General features: G+C 37.3%; 1 protein-coding gene across 2 annotated transcripts; it reads left to right on the plus strand.

The window, feature by feature from the left end:
- The first annotated feature begins 4,430 nt into the window (after nucleotides 1-4,430).
- On the plus strand, nucleotides 4,431-9,519 carry LOC137723129 (glycolipid transfer protein 3-like). 2 transcript variants are annotated; one of them, XM_068462309.1, is made up of 6 exons: nucleotides 4,431-4,704; nucleotides 4,920-4,975; nucleotides 5,401-5,531; nucleotides 8,566-8,701; nucleotides 9,037-9,180; nucleotides 9,285-9,519. In XM_068462309.1, the coding sequence occupies exons 1-6, from the start codon at nucleotides 4,506-4,508 to the stop codon at nucleotides 9,318-9,320; spliced, it is 702 nt and encodes a 233-aa protein (XP_068318410.1). In that variant the 5' UTR covers nucleotides 4,431-4,505; the 3' UTR covers nucleotides 9,321-9,519. The 2 variants fall into 2 exon arrangements, with proteins under 2 accessions (XP_068318410.1, XP_068318403.1); XM_068462302.1 differs by having other exon boundaries at nucleotides 9,037-9,309.
- Nucleotides 9,520-16,223: the final 6,704 nt, after the last annotated feature.

Genomic DNA, 16,223 nt, shown 5'->3' on the forward strand with positions numbered 1-16,223 from the left:
CTTTTGTCAGATTTTTCTTAAGAAGGACCACATTTGCTACCCACGTTTGATAATTGACTTCACGGACGAAGCTTATGCTTTTGAGTTTTTCAACTTTTGCCTTCATGGCCTCATATCATTCAGCATCATAAGATCTTCGCTTCTGTCTCACCAGCTTGGTCTTGGGATCAATACTCAAGTGATGACAGATGATATCGGGAAAGATGTCTGGCATGTCTTTATATGACCAGGCAAAAACTTCAGTGTTCTCTTGCAAAAAAGAGATCAATGCCAACCGAATGGATGGTGACAAAGTGGTGCCAATCTTCACTATGTGGTCCATATAATCTTTTGAGATAGAGACCTTCTCCAACTCTTCAGTAGGTTGTGCTTGTTAGGTGAAAGAGTCATCTCGAGGATCGTCAGGTTGACTGTTACCACCGTAAAGATCCAAGTTAGCTTTGTCAGAGCTGGTCTTTATAACTTGGTCATGTATAGAAAGTGTTTCTTTGGGTACATACAAGTGTTGTTGCTTGACTGAAGTGTTGTAACATGATCGTGCACTAAGTTGATCTCCTCTGATGTAATTGTTGCCATGGAAGGTTGGAAATTTCATCAACAACATATGTGTGGATACCATAGCCTTGAGATCATTGATGCCTGTGTGCCCAAAAATGACATTGTATGTCGTTGGGCAGTCAACCACCAGGAAGTTAGTGGTGATGGTGGCTATGTAAGGGCCTGTACCAATGGTGAAGAGTAAGTGTATGCTCCCTAAAGGTTTCACGATGTCACCGGAGAAGCTTATCAGAGGAGAAACCGAGTAATCGAGCAAGTGTTTAGCTATCTAAAATGTTTTGAAAGCTTCAGCAAACATGATATTGACCGACGCCCCTGTGTCTACCAGGATTCGTCGTATGTCAAAGTTGGCTATGTGAACCTCCACGATCAGTAGGTCATTGTGAGGATAGATGATACCTCTTTCTTCCTCAGGGTAAAAACATATTGGATCCTAGCTGGGTTTTTGATACTTGCTTCCCCTGATGTCTTCCATATGAAACACTTGGTAGCCAGGCCTCAAAGTTCGTTCATCATTTTTCATGGCCCTGTTGGATGATTCAGATATAGGTGTGCCACCGCTTATGGAATATGTCACATTCACTTGGCATTGGTTGCAGTTATCCCTTGGAGGGTGAAGAAGAAATTGATCAATTTTTCCTTCACGTGCCAAAGTTTCAATATGATCACGAAAGGTGATACATTTCTCGCCGTCATGGCCATTATACCAGTGGTAACCACTAAACATGCCTGTGTTCTTCGTGGACCTGTAATCTGGCTCCTTTAGCCTTGGCTTCGGTATCAAGTGATCTATACTGGGGTAAATGGTCGTGCATGTGGCGTTCAAAGGTGTGTATGTCTCATACCTCAGGGTAGGACCCTTTTTGGCACATGCTTAGCCTACTGCATTGACTGCCTGTGGGCGGGCATTATCGTGGCGATACCCTTGGTTATCGCGATAGTGCCCCTTACTCTTTTTATTAAAATGAGACTGGTGAGGATGGAAGTCTTTCCTCTTTCCCTGAGAATGATACGCTTGTTAACTTGGCGAGGTATTAGGTAGGGCAGGGGAAAACGTCACTGCCATTTGGAAGGTTGAGGTATTCTCATTTGGTTGGATCTGGCTTCCATTCCCCATTTGCTGATAAAGGATGATTGTAGGGAGTTTCCCTTGATATATCTTTGCCTTGGCGGAGGCATGGTTGTAAGCCTGTGCCATTACCTTAGAGTAAGTCTTTCAAGTGTTAGCATTGATCATGTACTTGAAGAAACAGTCGCGTATGTCTGCCGTGAAAGCTTTAAGGGCGGTCTTGTCATCTGCCTTAGCACAGCGAGAATACTCATGGCTGAAGCAGCCGGCATACTTTCGTAGTGACTTGTCCTGCTTCTGACGAATAGTGTACAAGTCATCTGCGGAATGCAAGCAATTTGTCTGGAAGATGTGTTGAGAAACAAACAGTTTCGTTAGTTTCTCAAATGAGTTTACCATCTCAGGTGGAAGACGGCAATGCCAATTCAGAGCTCCGCGATAGAGGGTAAAGGGGAAGAAAAGACATCGCTCTTCGTCAATGTGCATCCGGTATGCCATGGTGGACTCAAAGAGGTTAAGGTGTTCAATCGGGTCTTCTCTTCCAGTGTAGAGTTGTAAACCAAGCTTCTGCTTTGTCTTTGCTTGAAGGGGGTGTCGATGATCTTTCTTATAAGAGGGCCAAGCCTGGGTTGGTTCCAGTCAGGTATTTCGGCCTGACGTTCGGCCTTCAACTTGTTTACTTCCTCAAGGAGTTGTAGGACAAGGAGGTCCTGAGTGGAGTCAAGTATTGCTGGATATTTCTTCCGTAAGTCTCCATCTTCTCTTGGAAGTAGGAAAGCTTGATCAAGAGCATGAGATTTTTCTTTGGACTCACCGTACAGACTTCCAGGGCGAGCCAGTTGAAATACCCCCGAGTCCCCCGTACCTTCATATTCCTCTAGGATTTGTCGCTCATTCCCTAGATTAGCAGCTGGCTTGGGACATGGGAGGGGACTGAATCTTTCAAAAACCCTTGGGTCATTGATCTTTGAGCTTATGTGGATAGGGTTCTTTCGATGTTGCCTCAGGAAGTCTCGACAGTCCCGATAAACAGCTTCGATCCTTACGCTCCTTCTGCAAAAAGATGCCTTGCTCCACTTCTCCTGCTTCAGGTTGAAGCAGTTGGATTGAGAGATGTCTCATGTTGATCAACACCTTGATGAGTAGCTCGTTCCCCATTAGGGATATCTATGTTGAATGTAGGTGGTCCCCCGTGTTGGGGGGCACCCAGGTGATGGTTGACTTCCCCGGGGGTGATGAGTTCGTGTGTTTGAGTATGCTTAGCTTCATGGAGCATCCCGAAGAGCTTCTCATACTGTTCCTGGAAGATCTCATTCTTTATCGCTATCTTGTTGTTCTGAGTCTCTAGCTCATCGACTTTAGCCTAAAGAGCAAACTTCTTTCGTTCATTCTTTCGTTGCTTTGCACTAAGTGCGAGGGGGGTGTCGTTCTACGTGCTATGGCCCCCTTCGCTCCCCATGTTGGAGAGGGGTGCCTGGTCGAAAGAAAATGTATGAATGGTGGAAACCAGCTTGACAAAGCTGGAGAGAGTAGGAATAAGTGCGATTCCCACAGACGGCGCTAAATGTTGATGCACAAAATCGGCGAGAACTTTGGTACAACAGAAAGTGTCAAGTTTGTGACCTTCGCTAGATTGCTCTGGTATTAGTGTGGATGAGTATGTAGATGAATAGAGATAGGGAAGCAAACAACACAAGATATACGTGGTTCACCCAGATTGGCCACGTCGACGGAGTAGAGGAGTTCTCATTAGTTGTGAAGGGTTTACACAAATACATAGGTTCAAGCTCTCTTTTAGTGAGTTCCAGTGAATAGTTTAGTACAAACGACATTAGGGATTATTGTGGGAGAATGATCCCGTTTTATAGAAGAGAGTTTCTAGCTTTGTTCTAACATTGACACGTGTCGTGCTGTGATTGGAGAAGGAGTGAGTTTTTATTCATTACTTATTTAGTTTTATTGAATAAAAACATTAAAACTAATTCTCCAAATAAATTAACACATCAACACTCCCTTCTAAATGTTTTGTAGATTTCACTTCCAAGGCCATCCTCATATACTCAAATCGATCCCTTACTAAAGCCTTTGTAAAAATGTATGCAATCTGTTCTTCAGTTTTGCAGTAAACAAGGTCAATTTACCTTCTTGCAGAGCATCCCCTATGATCATTACCATAAAAATTAAACAAATTCAACACCATTAACATATCCAATGCAATGAAGAATATAGACGAATATAATGCAACTAAGAACCACTAAAATGACTGCCCTTTAAATCAATATGATTTCTGATTTTAGCAATTCTTTTTATAAAAGTTATCTAGGAGGGAGGACTTAAAATAGATTGCTAGACTGTTAAAATATAATTTGGAATAAGCACTATAAGAGAGTCATAAGCTCATTTGAGGAATCACTTGATTTTATATATATATATATATATATATATATATAGGTTTAAGGTACAGGATAACTACAAGATTAAGCGATGAATAAAATGTTATTTCAAAGTCACAGGTCAAAATTAAGGTCGCCATCAATGAGTATCCATATAAGGGGAACAATTAAATACCGAAATACATCCAATACCATAGGATATATATATATATATATATATATATATATATATATAAATTAATTAATCATAACAACTATCAATGAAAGCTGGCCATGCTTTCATCAGCACTAGTTTATATCCAGTAACAATTAACTAACAAATAATTGGGGGGCATATATGGCGTGACCCATCACCAAGTCCTAATTAAACAAGAAGAGTACGTGGACAATGATGCAAACATATAGTTCGAAGCTCTCTCTCTCTCTCTATAAATCCAAGATTTCGGCAGCCACTGTGAAGTTAGAAACAAGAAAACCTAATTAGAATGAAAAGGAAGTTAATGGATCAGAATATGGGATCAGAGATTAGATGTGCCATTGAAGAACTCTCCGTTATGGTCAAAGTTAAAGGTGGTATACTGGTCCCAGCGGCTGAACATGGTGGTGGTGATCATGCTCACGAGGCTGCCCATATTCCCACCAGGCCTTTTCTTTCTCTCTGCACCTTGATTCTTCAAGTTCTTGGTCTCTCTCTCTCTCTCTCTCTCTCTCGTATCATCGGATCAAAGAATAGTTGTTCTCTCCTTTTTAGGTTCTAGGGTTTACTTTAACTTTGAGAATGTATACTCATTCAGTATAACTTCAATGGAGATTGTCTTTGATGCTTTGAAAGACGCGTGCGCACACACGCAACCTGCCATAATCAAATACCACTTACTGTTGTTTTTGCCCTTCTGCAGATAAAATAGGACCAACAATGGCTGTTCTAAGCGAAGATGTCCATCAAAATATTCGGGTAATAATTACAAAGAAAACCAATCTTAGCATTATATATGTGCATATGTATTGTAGTAAGTGTATTCAGTCAGTATCTATTTATGAACAATTTATACACACGTATAGAATAATGTTCTTATATATGCATTACAAGAAAACATGATTTTGTTCCTTCTGGGACCTTCATGTAGTGATAATTACAAAGAAATCCAAGATGCTTCACATGCTTGAAGTGTCTGAATAAAGCATTCTTATCCAATAGCAATGGATTTCCAATGTGAAATTTTCTTTCTTAAGTCCACTCTACCTCCCCTTGACTTTTCATGTAATATTTGCTCTCGATTATATCATTACATAATTAATTGGCAATTTGGACTAATTAATCAATCAAGTGATTGATTTATCTTTTTTTAGTAACCATTTTACCAATTCTTATGTGTGTAGAGATTGGAAACGAAACATGAATCAGATCCTCTGACGTATTCAAATATGGTTGAGATGTTGAAAGACGAGGCGACAGAAGGCATTGCTAGAAACGATACCAGTTGTAGTAGAGCCTTTGTTTGGCTCACCAGGTAATTATTTAATTGGCTCTTCACCAGGTAATTAAACAAACATATTTAATTACTCTGTTTACCCTTGACTATGTGAGACATGAATGATATTATTACACCGAGAACCTTCTCCATTTGGACGGAGGAATTTAAAAGAAATAGTTTGAATTTAACCATAAAGCTAAATGTTACCCCAAATTTTGAAATTATATAGAATGTATTTAAAATGACTGTACGAATGGAATCATCTTGAAATTCATTTTTGTTCTTTATTTCCTTCTTGTCAGAATCTCCATGGATTAAATAATCTTAAAAAAAAAAAATATATATATATATATATTATCTTATAACGTCATATATATAATCCCTAGATTTGAAATCGTAAATCCAAATGGGCCCTTATTTATTCCAAATTTAATAGTTCTTACCAAGATTTTAGAGAGTTGACTAATAATTAACTCACTGATAATCAATATTAATATTGTCTTGATCAACTTATACACGTGTAATTCAGTATATGTGAAGTTTTATGATACAAAATCTTGAAGTATTTAAAAATAGAACTACTTGATATAAGTTGTATTACCTACCGTCTTCCCAACCTGACGATCTTGGATTCCACGGTTGGTGGTATGGTGTTGCTCTGCAGTTGCCTGTTTGATTATTATGTGATAAACAAAACTTATAAGTTGTATTTAATTTTAGGGCAAATTACATTTTACCCCCTTATGTTTGAGTGCAATTACAACCTCATACAACATCTTTAAAACATTTCAGTCACATACATTGACTTCTCATTTAATTACAATCTCATACATCCGTTAGTCAAACCGTTAATTTGACTATTAAGTGACGATGTGGAAAATATAAAGTTCATATATTTTTATGACTTGGCAAATAAAAACAATTGAATATTACAAATCAATTTAAAAAAAACTAAATTAAACAAAATGACCCCACTTATCTCTCTGAAAATCTCCAACCCCAAACTCAGTGGATGCAGCCACTTTTCATCTTCCTCTCTGACGACCCAACGTACCCAGATGACGGCTCCACCGCCATTCCCCATCGATGTCAGACCACCACCATGACCCAATGTTCCTCATGGAACAAAGCTCAAGTCTCTGCTTAGTGATTTTCAAACCCCAAGCTATCGAATTGAAAAGCACCGTCTCGGACCCGACTTCCCACGGCAAAGTCGACAGCGTCCTCCTCCCCCTTCTCTCCCTAACCACTCTGACCAAAGCCTCATTATCTTCGCCGGAAATTGAAATCGCTAAGTTAACCGATTCAGAGACTCCAAATTTGACGCAGCGCTGAGATCTAAGCCGTTGGGGAGAAGGAAATCCTTGGCCACCACTTGCTGTCTCAAGCAAGTGTCCACCATTCATCCGCACCCGCTCCCCCTTTGTTTATGCCCCATCCCTTCCACCACCAAAACCACAACCCACTCCCCCCACCCCTGATGGCAGAATCGCGAACAGCAAGCCCTTGGAACTCCTTTGTTAACAACAATAAAGATGTTTCCGATTTGGGATTGGGCCCCTTTATTTTGAATCGCAACCCCTTTCATTTTTTCTGCAGAATCACAACCCTAAACCCTTTGCAGAGAACAAGAACTACGCCTTTATTTTGAATTATTGATTTTCTTTTTTTCTTGGCTCATGATTTCGTCTTCCTGGACCCCTGGTCTTCTTTGAGGGTCTATGGCCATTTGGCCACTAGTAGTGGCAGCGGGCGGTGGTGCAGTGAGGTTGTTTGAGCAACTTCAGCAGGGTAGGCAGATCAACCACATCCCAAAAAATCCTAAAAGCCTGAAATCTGGAGCAAGAGAAGAAGAGAAAGAGTAAGGAAATGGTGGGTTGGAGAAGAATGAGAGAGCCTTTCTATAATTAAAAATTATTTTATTAATTTTTAATCCACGTGTCACATGTATATAGGGCCAGGTAGATCCACATAAGTAGATAACTGAAAATTTAACAAAAATTGAGACAGTTGTACGGAATTGAAATGAAATAATAGTAAATGTATGAAATTGAAATGTTTTAAAGATGTTGTAAGAAGTTGTAATTGCACCCAAACTTAAGGGTGCAAAATATAATTTACCCTTATTTTATCTCTACTTTACTACTAGCCATTAGATTTTCAGTGATAGGTAAATCAAAATCAACTTAATTTTAACACAAACATCGATTAGCTTCTTACATAAATAAAACTTTTTTGGTGACTACTTTTCGTTTTTAAACAAAATGAAAACTGAAAACGAAAATCATGTCAACTTTTAGAAACTCACAAAAGAGGATATTCGTTTTTTGTTTTTTTTGTTTTTTTTTTTAACCGAAGACAATTACCAAACAAGCTTAGTTTTCATAAAAAGAAAAACTAAAACTAAAAATTAAATACAAAATTATTATCAAACTGCTCATAATTACACACAAATATTGGCTAGTTCTTTTTCTTTCAGAAATAAATACCGATTAGTCTATATAGCTTAGGTGGCATCCATATATTTCGCATTCAACATGCTCTCTGCTTGTTTAGTAAGTTATATTAATTACGCGAAGGCTTCCAAACTTTAAAGTTAACAATAGCACAAACTATCTCAGCCTCAATGCTCAAACTACCCCGGGAACTAAACAACCTCAATAAACTTATGTCATTCAGTTGTACAGTTATTTTTTTTTAATATAACAATATATTTATATTAAGGGGTGAGGGAATTAATTGGTTGTGAACACACTATCCACGAAATTCAAACCTAAGATCTATTTATTATAAGTGAAGAAGAATATCACTAGACCTTAATAGTAAACGGCGAATTGTTTAAGTAATCAATTATTTAGAATTCACCAAGCGGCCCCACTTTTATATTTTTGAGTTAGACTTTACTTATGCCATCAAAGTTCGCTTTCATTGCTAATGCTAATAACCTTATAGTACTTAAACCCTTGTTTAGGTGCATAATTGGCACTATATATTTCTTGGATGTATCAACTACTTGTTGTATAAGATGCTTCATTTTCGTTATAAACTAATTGGTTTGTTCTACATTCAGATCCCTAGATTTTACAGTGGCCTTATTGCAAAATTTAGTAAGAGATCCCGGGAAAAATATGAAGCAGGCAGTGGAAGAGTCTTATACCATTACCTTGAAGCCATGGCATAGATGGATTTCATCAGCTGCTTCTAAAGTATTATTCTCTTCTTTTTTTAAAAGCTATATAGCTATTCATTATTTATTCCACTATTATTGTCCCAAACTTAAGCAACTTATCTAGCTATTCATTAGGTTCAACACAAGGATGTTAACACCGTGTGACGTGTTGATGTCTTGTATCAAGTCTGAGACCATGCATGCCACATGATATATACAGAATTTTTTCTTTTCTGTATAAGCTTGTTTCTTTTAGAAGGACCATGAATAGTTGAAACTTAAAATTTAACAAACCCATGGCACATACGTTATGTTATCACATGGAGCAACATCAAATTCTACTCGGAGTACTAACAAATATACTGTATGCAGGTAGCTTTAATGCTACTGCCAGACAATGAAACATTCATTAGTAGCCTCATGGCAAAAGATGAAAACTATGACGACTTGAAGCTGGAAATAGAGACCTTAGTTTCCTTACTTGTGCCTTATCTGGAACAAATCCACTCGATTCTGGTAAACTATTTGACAACCCAACGCTTACCCAATGCTGCTGCTTTTTTTTTCCTTCTTTGGCTAACGTGTGTGTTTTACATGTTTGATTATACTTTGTTTTGCAGAGATTTTATCACTTGGATAGGTTGAAATCTAACTGAGGTACACACGTAAACAAAGCAGACTTAATGTGTACAGCCATAAGTCAAAGAGTCCAGTATTCCTATGTATGTAAATATGTGCAAACTGTATTTGGTTGTTATGATAAGCAAAATTGTCTTCGTGTTTCGTATAATTAATTAAGTATTATCTAATGTATCTCAACATGAAGGAACATCTACGATCTATCTAGCTATGATCTCCTCTGTACAGTTTTAATGGAAAATACTCTTAAATCATAAATATTAGGCTTGGCTTCAAAGGCGTGTGGTTTGAAAGCTAAGGACCCACAAGTTTAGCAAGAGATAGTATGCATGAAACTACTTTGTATTTGATTAAAGTTTGGGCTTTAAGAGGCGTTTTGGTGAGGTTTCTGTAGTGGTTGTTAAGGCTATGAATATTGTAGTTCAAGTAACTGCTTATGGTTTTTTTAAAAGTGGTTGTACCAAAGGGATTGGCTCGAGGCTTACAGTGGATAATGCTTCCAACAACTCGAAAATGGTTGGACTTAAAAAATGGAAAACAAAAAAAAAAACTCTAAACAATATGATGTGGACTCCTCTCCAAATAAATTAACTATATAAAAATAAACTTTGATAGGAATGTTAGACCTAATGGCTATGCTGCTTCTGAATTTATCATTGGAAATTCTAATGTTCATACCATTCGATAATTGGTTCGTTCCTCTTGGTTTTCCTTTCTATTTTGAAGGTTGAGACATTTGCTTTAAGACTACCTCATACGATTCATCATGTTAATTTTGAAGGGAGATACTCAAACGCAGTGATCCAACAGTTAATCAACAAAGTCTAAATAGCTTGGCGTAGTCTCTCAATTATTCAAGATAAAGAGGGCATACATGGCAGGTTACACCGTCACGATGGCTTTCCACGCTAATGAAGTAGAGACAAGTATAAGTTTTCATCTATATATCATTGTTTTATTGACATGGAAGGCAGCATGATAGTTTACTCATCCTATTCAAGTTCTTCTCTATTAATTTATATAAGATTCCTTAGTACAGTATTGACGATATTAATCTGGCGGTAGATTGATTTTACAAACATAGGTCATCATTATATATGATCATGTTTGTATTTAGTTAGATCATTATATATGGTCATGTTTAGATTTGGTTAACTAACTTTGAACTTTCTTCTTTAAGATTGAGTAGTTTGATTTCTAAATGGCATATTTTTTGTACTGTTATTTTCAGCTTCTTTTTTTATTTTCTAAATTAAACAAAACAAAAAAAGCACCCAATCTGAGAGCTTGTTCGGTATCCTATTTGAAATTTTTTATAATTTCTCAAAACATTTCTTGAAAACAATTTTATTTAAGACTCAAAAACTTATTTGGTATGCGATTTAAAAATTTTAAATCTTACAACTTAAACTAAACAAAAAGATCTAAAAAGAGGGGGTCGAGAGAGAAAGAGAAGAGAGGAGGAAAGAAAGTAAAAGATGATTGGAGGAAAGATAAAGAAGTAAGAGGATCGGAGGAGATAGAGAGGAAGAGGAGTTAGACAAAGAACTGAAATAATGAAGAGAACGGATTAAGGAGAAACAAAAAAGGTAAAAAAAAAAAAAAAAAGGAGAAGGGGGCGAGAGAAAGAAGAAAAGAGAGATAAATTTGGAGTGAGAGGGGAGGAGGGAGAGAAAAGAAAGGAGTAAATTAAGTTTAAAAACTCTAAAAAGTCACTTTTTGTGTTTTTAGATAATAGATTATATTTTTTTAGTTAGTCTTGAATTTTGGTTTTGAAAATAGGCCTACCAAACAAGTTTTTAAGCTTAAAACTTGAAAATTATTTTTGAGTTTAAAAAGTTTGATTCAAGTATAATACCAAACATGTTTTAAATATTTTTCATGCGCTGAGTCTATTCGAAAGACTTCATTTCAAATAAGGAAAGGAAGGTCAGACTGAGAACATTCCTAGTCTATTTGAAAGACTTCATTTCTTCAGCAAGCCAATGTTAACATAATGGTTAATAGTTCCCCACCGCTGGATTAGTGATCTATCATCTCGCCCTCTTTCAAATGTCTTGTACTTCATGTAATACTTAACTATTCGACCCCAATATGTAGTTTTTCGTTGGTCATTTCCATGCACAACATCGATGCTAGTTGCAAGCCAAGCTTGTATAAGAAGAATATCTTCTACAGTGAAACTCTCTCCTCATTTTTTCTGAAGAAAATTAATAAAAAAAAGCTTTAAAACCTCAAACTTTAACTAAAAATCATATAATAAGTTTATTTAATGTTTAGAACAAGCCTAATACTTAATCAGTCCAATCAGCATGGCCCAGCAAAAATAACCTAACATGTTTCCAATTTTACCCCTGACGATTTTAATTTTTTCTGTTTGTTATTTGTCCGTTAGTTTATTCATGTCATGAAACTATAATTTGGGAAGCATTCGAAAATCTCATAGCTGGATCATTTAAGAGAGGAGAAAGATAACAACTGCTAAAATTGCCGCCGATTGGAACCAACCCATGTATGCAATTAAAGCCCTTCAACTCCTTCAGCATTGCCTTCATGATGAGCGGCGCATTCTCGATCCTCTTCTTATGCAGCTTCCTCGAATTCTGCACCCGACCCGTTTACCCATTTAATCAGGAAGTGGGATGCCGAAGTGGGTTGCTCCGTTTCAAAGAGAAGCACAAGCAGCTGTAGTTCTGCAACAAATTGCTGCAAATCAGAATGCGGGGAGACAAAACTGGAGCATGTTAGCGTGTTGGGTGAAAGGGTGGACTTGGATTACTGATAATTTGGATAATTTGTATTCGTGCCCGTGTGGGTTGAGCTGTTTGTGGACTAAATCTTATGTTCTTGTTAACAAGCCTGATGCTTTTCCGTTTGAGACCACTACACCTCCCCTTCAGGTACTCGATTTTGTTTTCTTAATGTTATGCAGTAGTAGGTTTCGTATTATTCGTGTTATATATGTGTGCGCCATTTCTACATGTTCATGGTTAGCTAGTTTTTACTCGGATCATGATTATTGGTACAATGTGTTTAAATCTCGAAGGAATTTCTTCCTTAGTACTCATTTATGGAGCAAGCATATGGAATGTTAAACAGAAATATAGTATACGGTGGCAGATCTAGGAAATTTTGCGTGAAGTCGAAATGATGCCCCAATTTTTCGCCTTAGGAAAGTTGCTTCTTTAAGCTGTTTTTTTCCGAACATTTTGGGGGAAATTATTGAGAAACACACAAGCAATGAAAAGGAAAATACCCAAAATGTCAAATGTCTCAAATTTATAACAAAACTAGTACAGAATACGCACGAGGCATGAGTTTTTCATTTTTTTTTAAATGAGAGGTACAAAAAGTAAAATTATATTTGCGCTTGAGGTAACGAGTTTGTTGCTGGAATATATTTGTATCCTTTGAACCCCCTTTTTCTTAAGCTTGATTACATTATCTACTCTTTACTTACCAAATGTATTACTCGTTAAACCAAGCCAAACAACAACTGAGGCATATTTACTCATGAAAAAGTTTCTTGGTTTCGACTTTGTGTGGCTCAAGGAAGGAAGGGATTGGAAGATGTGCAGCAGCTGCATAATTGAATTGAGGAGAGAGAGCGACTGATTTCTTGCCTTCTCCAATTCCTTCCTTATGGGATTTGTCTTGGTATTCTGCAAGGAAGGCTGAGATGGAAGTTATCATGTCCGAATTGCTCGATAGGGAAGACATTCAAAAGTTTTGGGATGAGAAAATGAATGCAGAGAAAACCCGGGGTCTTAAGGTGGAGAAGGCTTATCTTGCTGCCCTTGGTGATTTGGAACAGGAGAAGATTATCCAAGAAAAGAATTTTGCCGAGATTTAAAGGAGAAGTCAGCTATGGACTGCCAGAGGCAATTACTTCTCAGTCTCAAGGAAGAGGTCAATAAGATGTCCGAAAAGCTTGCATCTGATAGTGTTCATTTTCATAAATAGTGTTATTTCAGTTTCATAAGTAATGGTCAGTTTCATAAATAGTGTTGGTTTAGTTTCATAAATAATCTTAGTTGCATTTGATTTGTAAATCCATGAAATTATATTCGCAATTTGATTTCATTCAATTGATGCGTTATAATACTATATTTGTTATATATAAATTATACTATATATTATCTGTATTATTCCAGTTCAGTTTCATAAATAGTCAATTTCAGAAATAGTTTAGTCAGTTATAAAAATTGTGTACCTGTGTTTAGTTAGTGTACCCATGTTAGTTCTATAAATAATCAGTTTCAAAAATAGTGTACTCGTGTTCAGTTTCATAAATATTCAATTTCAGAAATAGTGTACCCGTGTTCAGTTTCAGAAATAGTGTACTCGTGCTCAGTTTCATAAATAGTCAGTTTTATAAATAATATAGTTAGTTTCAGAAATAGTGTATGTGTACCCGTGTTTAGTTAATGTACCCATGTTTAGTTTTATAAATAGTCAGTTTCAGAAATAGTGTACTCATGTTTCGTTTCATAAATAGTCAATTTCAAAAATAGTGTTCTCGTGTTCAGTTTCATAAATAGTTAATGTACCCATGTTCTTTACATCTTTTTTCTTCTTTCGCATTCTATATTTTCATTCTCTTTTACTTTATTCAATCTAAAGATTAGAGTTCTTCTCCTGCATTCTATACTTTCATTCTATATAACTTTATTCAACCTAAAAATCAGAAATAAAACCATAAAAGTCATTTCCCGATAAAAATAGAGAAAATCAAACCAACTTCCTATTCAAACAAACGTGACAAATGCGTTATTTTCTGTTTCAAGTGTGTATTTGCCATGTCGCACTAATTCATAAAAAAAATATCGATCGAAAGTGCACGGCAAAAAACAACTAGCATACTTACCATTCCCTATCAAAGCACCTAACCTTCTCTTTCTCTAGGTGAGTCTAAGAACAGACAGGAATAATGGGCAGCAGATCTTGGAAGCTCCACTCTTCTTTTTCTAGTAATAATTTTAAATGTTGTTAAACAATTAAGAAAAAAAAAAAAAAAACAAACAAAAACAAAAAGACAATCGTCCATCTCCTCTTACTAAAAATCTGGTTGTCTCCTCCGTGATCCCCAATTCCATTGCACCCACTACACAATGGCATCACAGACAAACTCGGCAAAGCGGCATTACTGAAAATCCGGCAAAGCGGCATTACTGAAAATCTGGTTGTCTCCTCTGAGCCTGCCGAATCTGCAGGACCTCATTGTGGCTGCGAACCGTTTGACCGGCGAAATACCCAAGCCTTTTTCGATTTTCCCCGTAACGCTTTCGCTCAAAACCCGGGTCTATGCGGGTCGTGCAGAGCTGTAAGGGTTCATCAAACGACCCGACCCAACCCAGATCTGACGCAGCCATTGCATCTCCTGTAATGCCTGCTGCTAACCCAACCATCATAGCACGTCGCCGAGTTCATTGCCTGCGAACGCCGAACAAATCGGGAAATCCTCACTGAAGTGGTAGCGCGAAAATGAGAAGATCGTGTACTGGTCGAGCCCCTACTCGGCCAACCCGTGTTCGAGCGGGGTCGGATGGTGTCCTTCGAAGGAGTGAAGCGTTTCAAGCTCAAGGACTTGCTCAGAGCCTCCGTGGAGATGTTGGGGAAATGCGGGTTCGGGATGGCGTACAAGGCGGTTCTTTACGATGGCAATGTGGTGGCGGTTAAGAGGCTCAATGATGCTCAGATTGGCGGGAAGACTCAGTTCGAGCAGCACATGGCGGTGCTGGGGCGACTCAGCCATCCCAACATTGTGAGCTTGAGGGCTTATTACTTCGCCAGGGAGGAGAAATTGTTGGTGTATGATTACATGCCCAATGGCTGCCTGTTCGGGTGACATAATTTCTAACGGAATTGGCTGACGGAATTGGTTTTCCATCAGGGGCAAGAGTTTGAAATTTACCTATTTTCGTGTTGGGCTTTTAACTCAGCCCATGTATGTTCAACATTTGTGGGGCCTCATATAAATTAGTTTTGTCTTTATGATTAAATATGAAGCTCTTTTGATTAAATAATAGTTTATGACGGTTTTTTGTTAAATTAAATTTAGCACAAGCCCTTTTCATTAAAACTCGTTTTTTCTTTGCAGTTTCTGGTTCTCAACAGGAATTTGGAATGAATTGGCAGGTAAGACTTTCTTGCATAGGAAATGGATGCCTCATGGTGACATTATTGTTTGGGGATTAAGAGCTAGTGTAATGAAGTAGGCTCTTTTGGCCAAGTTAGGGTGGAAAATTCATCCTAAGGAGACTGGTCTTTGGTCTCAAATTTATCAAGTCAAGTATTTGAAAGGTTCTTCCATTTTAAACCTCAAAATTCATCAAGGAACCGAATGTTCTTTTATTTGGAAAGAGATTCTGTATGGAGCTAATCTTCTTAAAAATGCCTGATTTGCAGAATGGTAATGGTGAGAGAGTGAAGTTTTGGAAGGATATATGGGTTTTAAATGTCCCTCTAATTGGCTAATGTCTCCAATGGTGATTGTGTTGTCTCAGAGTTTTTAAATAATGGTTGGTGAAATTTTAATAACTCAGATATATGTTGCCAGAGGATATGGTTAAAAAAATTATGTGTTAGTCTGCTAGTACTACTGGTGCAGGTGTGGATAAAATTATTTGGGTATGTGCTTTTAATGGAGTTTCCACAGTCAAGTCAACTTATAACATTTTTCGTAACGGAGGGGATTGGTCTGATACTTCTTGTAGATTCTATTTGGAAAATTAATGTTCGACCTAAGCTAAAAGTTTTCTTTGGTTGATGAGTAAAGGGAAATTACTTTATCTTTGAGCAGTGAGTTAGAAGAAATTTAATTTCTAATCTTTCTTGTAATACTTTATATTTTCAAAGGTTGTCCCATACCTATGTGTATTTGGAAAGTTATGAGAGTTTCAAGAAAACCGAGGAAAGCC

Source organism: Pyrus communis, chromosome 2 (genome assembly GCF_963583255.1).
Source record: "Pyrus communis chromosome 2, drPyrComm1.1, whole genome shotgun sequence".
Classification (NCBI taxonomy): domain Eukaryota; kingdom Viridiplantae; phylum Streptophyta; class Magnoliopsida; order Rosales; family Rosaceae; genus Pyrus; species Pyrus communis.

What these genes read in the sequence shown, in the direction of transcription:
- LOC137723129 (XM_068462302.1), top strand. Translation starts at nt 4,506, where the DNA reads ATGAAAAGGAAGTTAATGGATCAGAATATGGGATCAGAGATTAGATGT. An exon ending in ATGTCCATCAAAATATTCGG is followed by an intron (nt 4,976 to 5,400) that starts GTAATAATTACA and finishes TTATGTGTGTAG; the next exon opens with AGATTGGAAACGAAACATGA. An exon ending in TTTCATCAGCTGCTTCTAAA is followed by an intron (nt 8,702 to 9,036) that starts GTATTATTCTCT and finishes TACTGTATGCAG; the next exon opens with GTAGCTTTAATGCTACTGCC.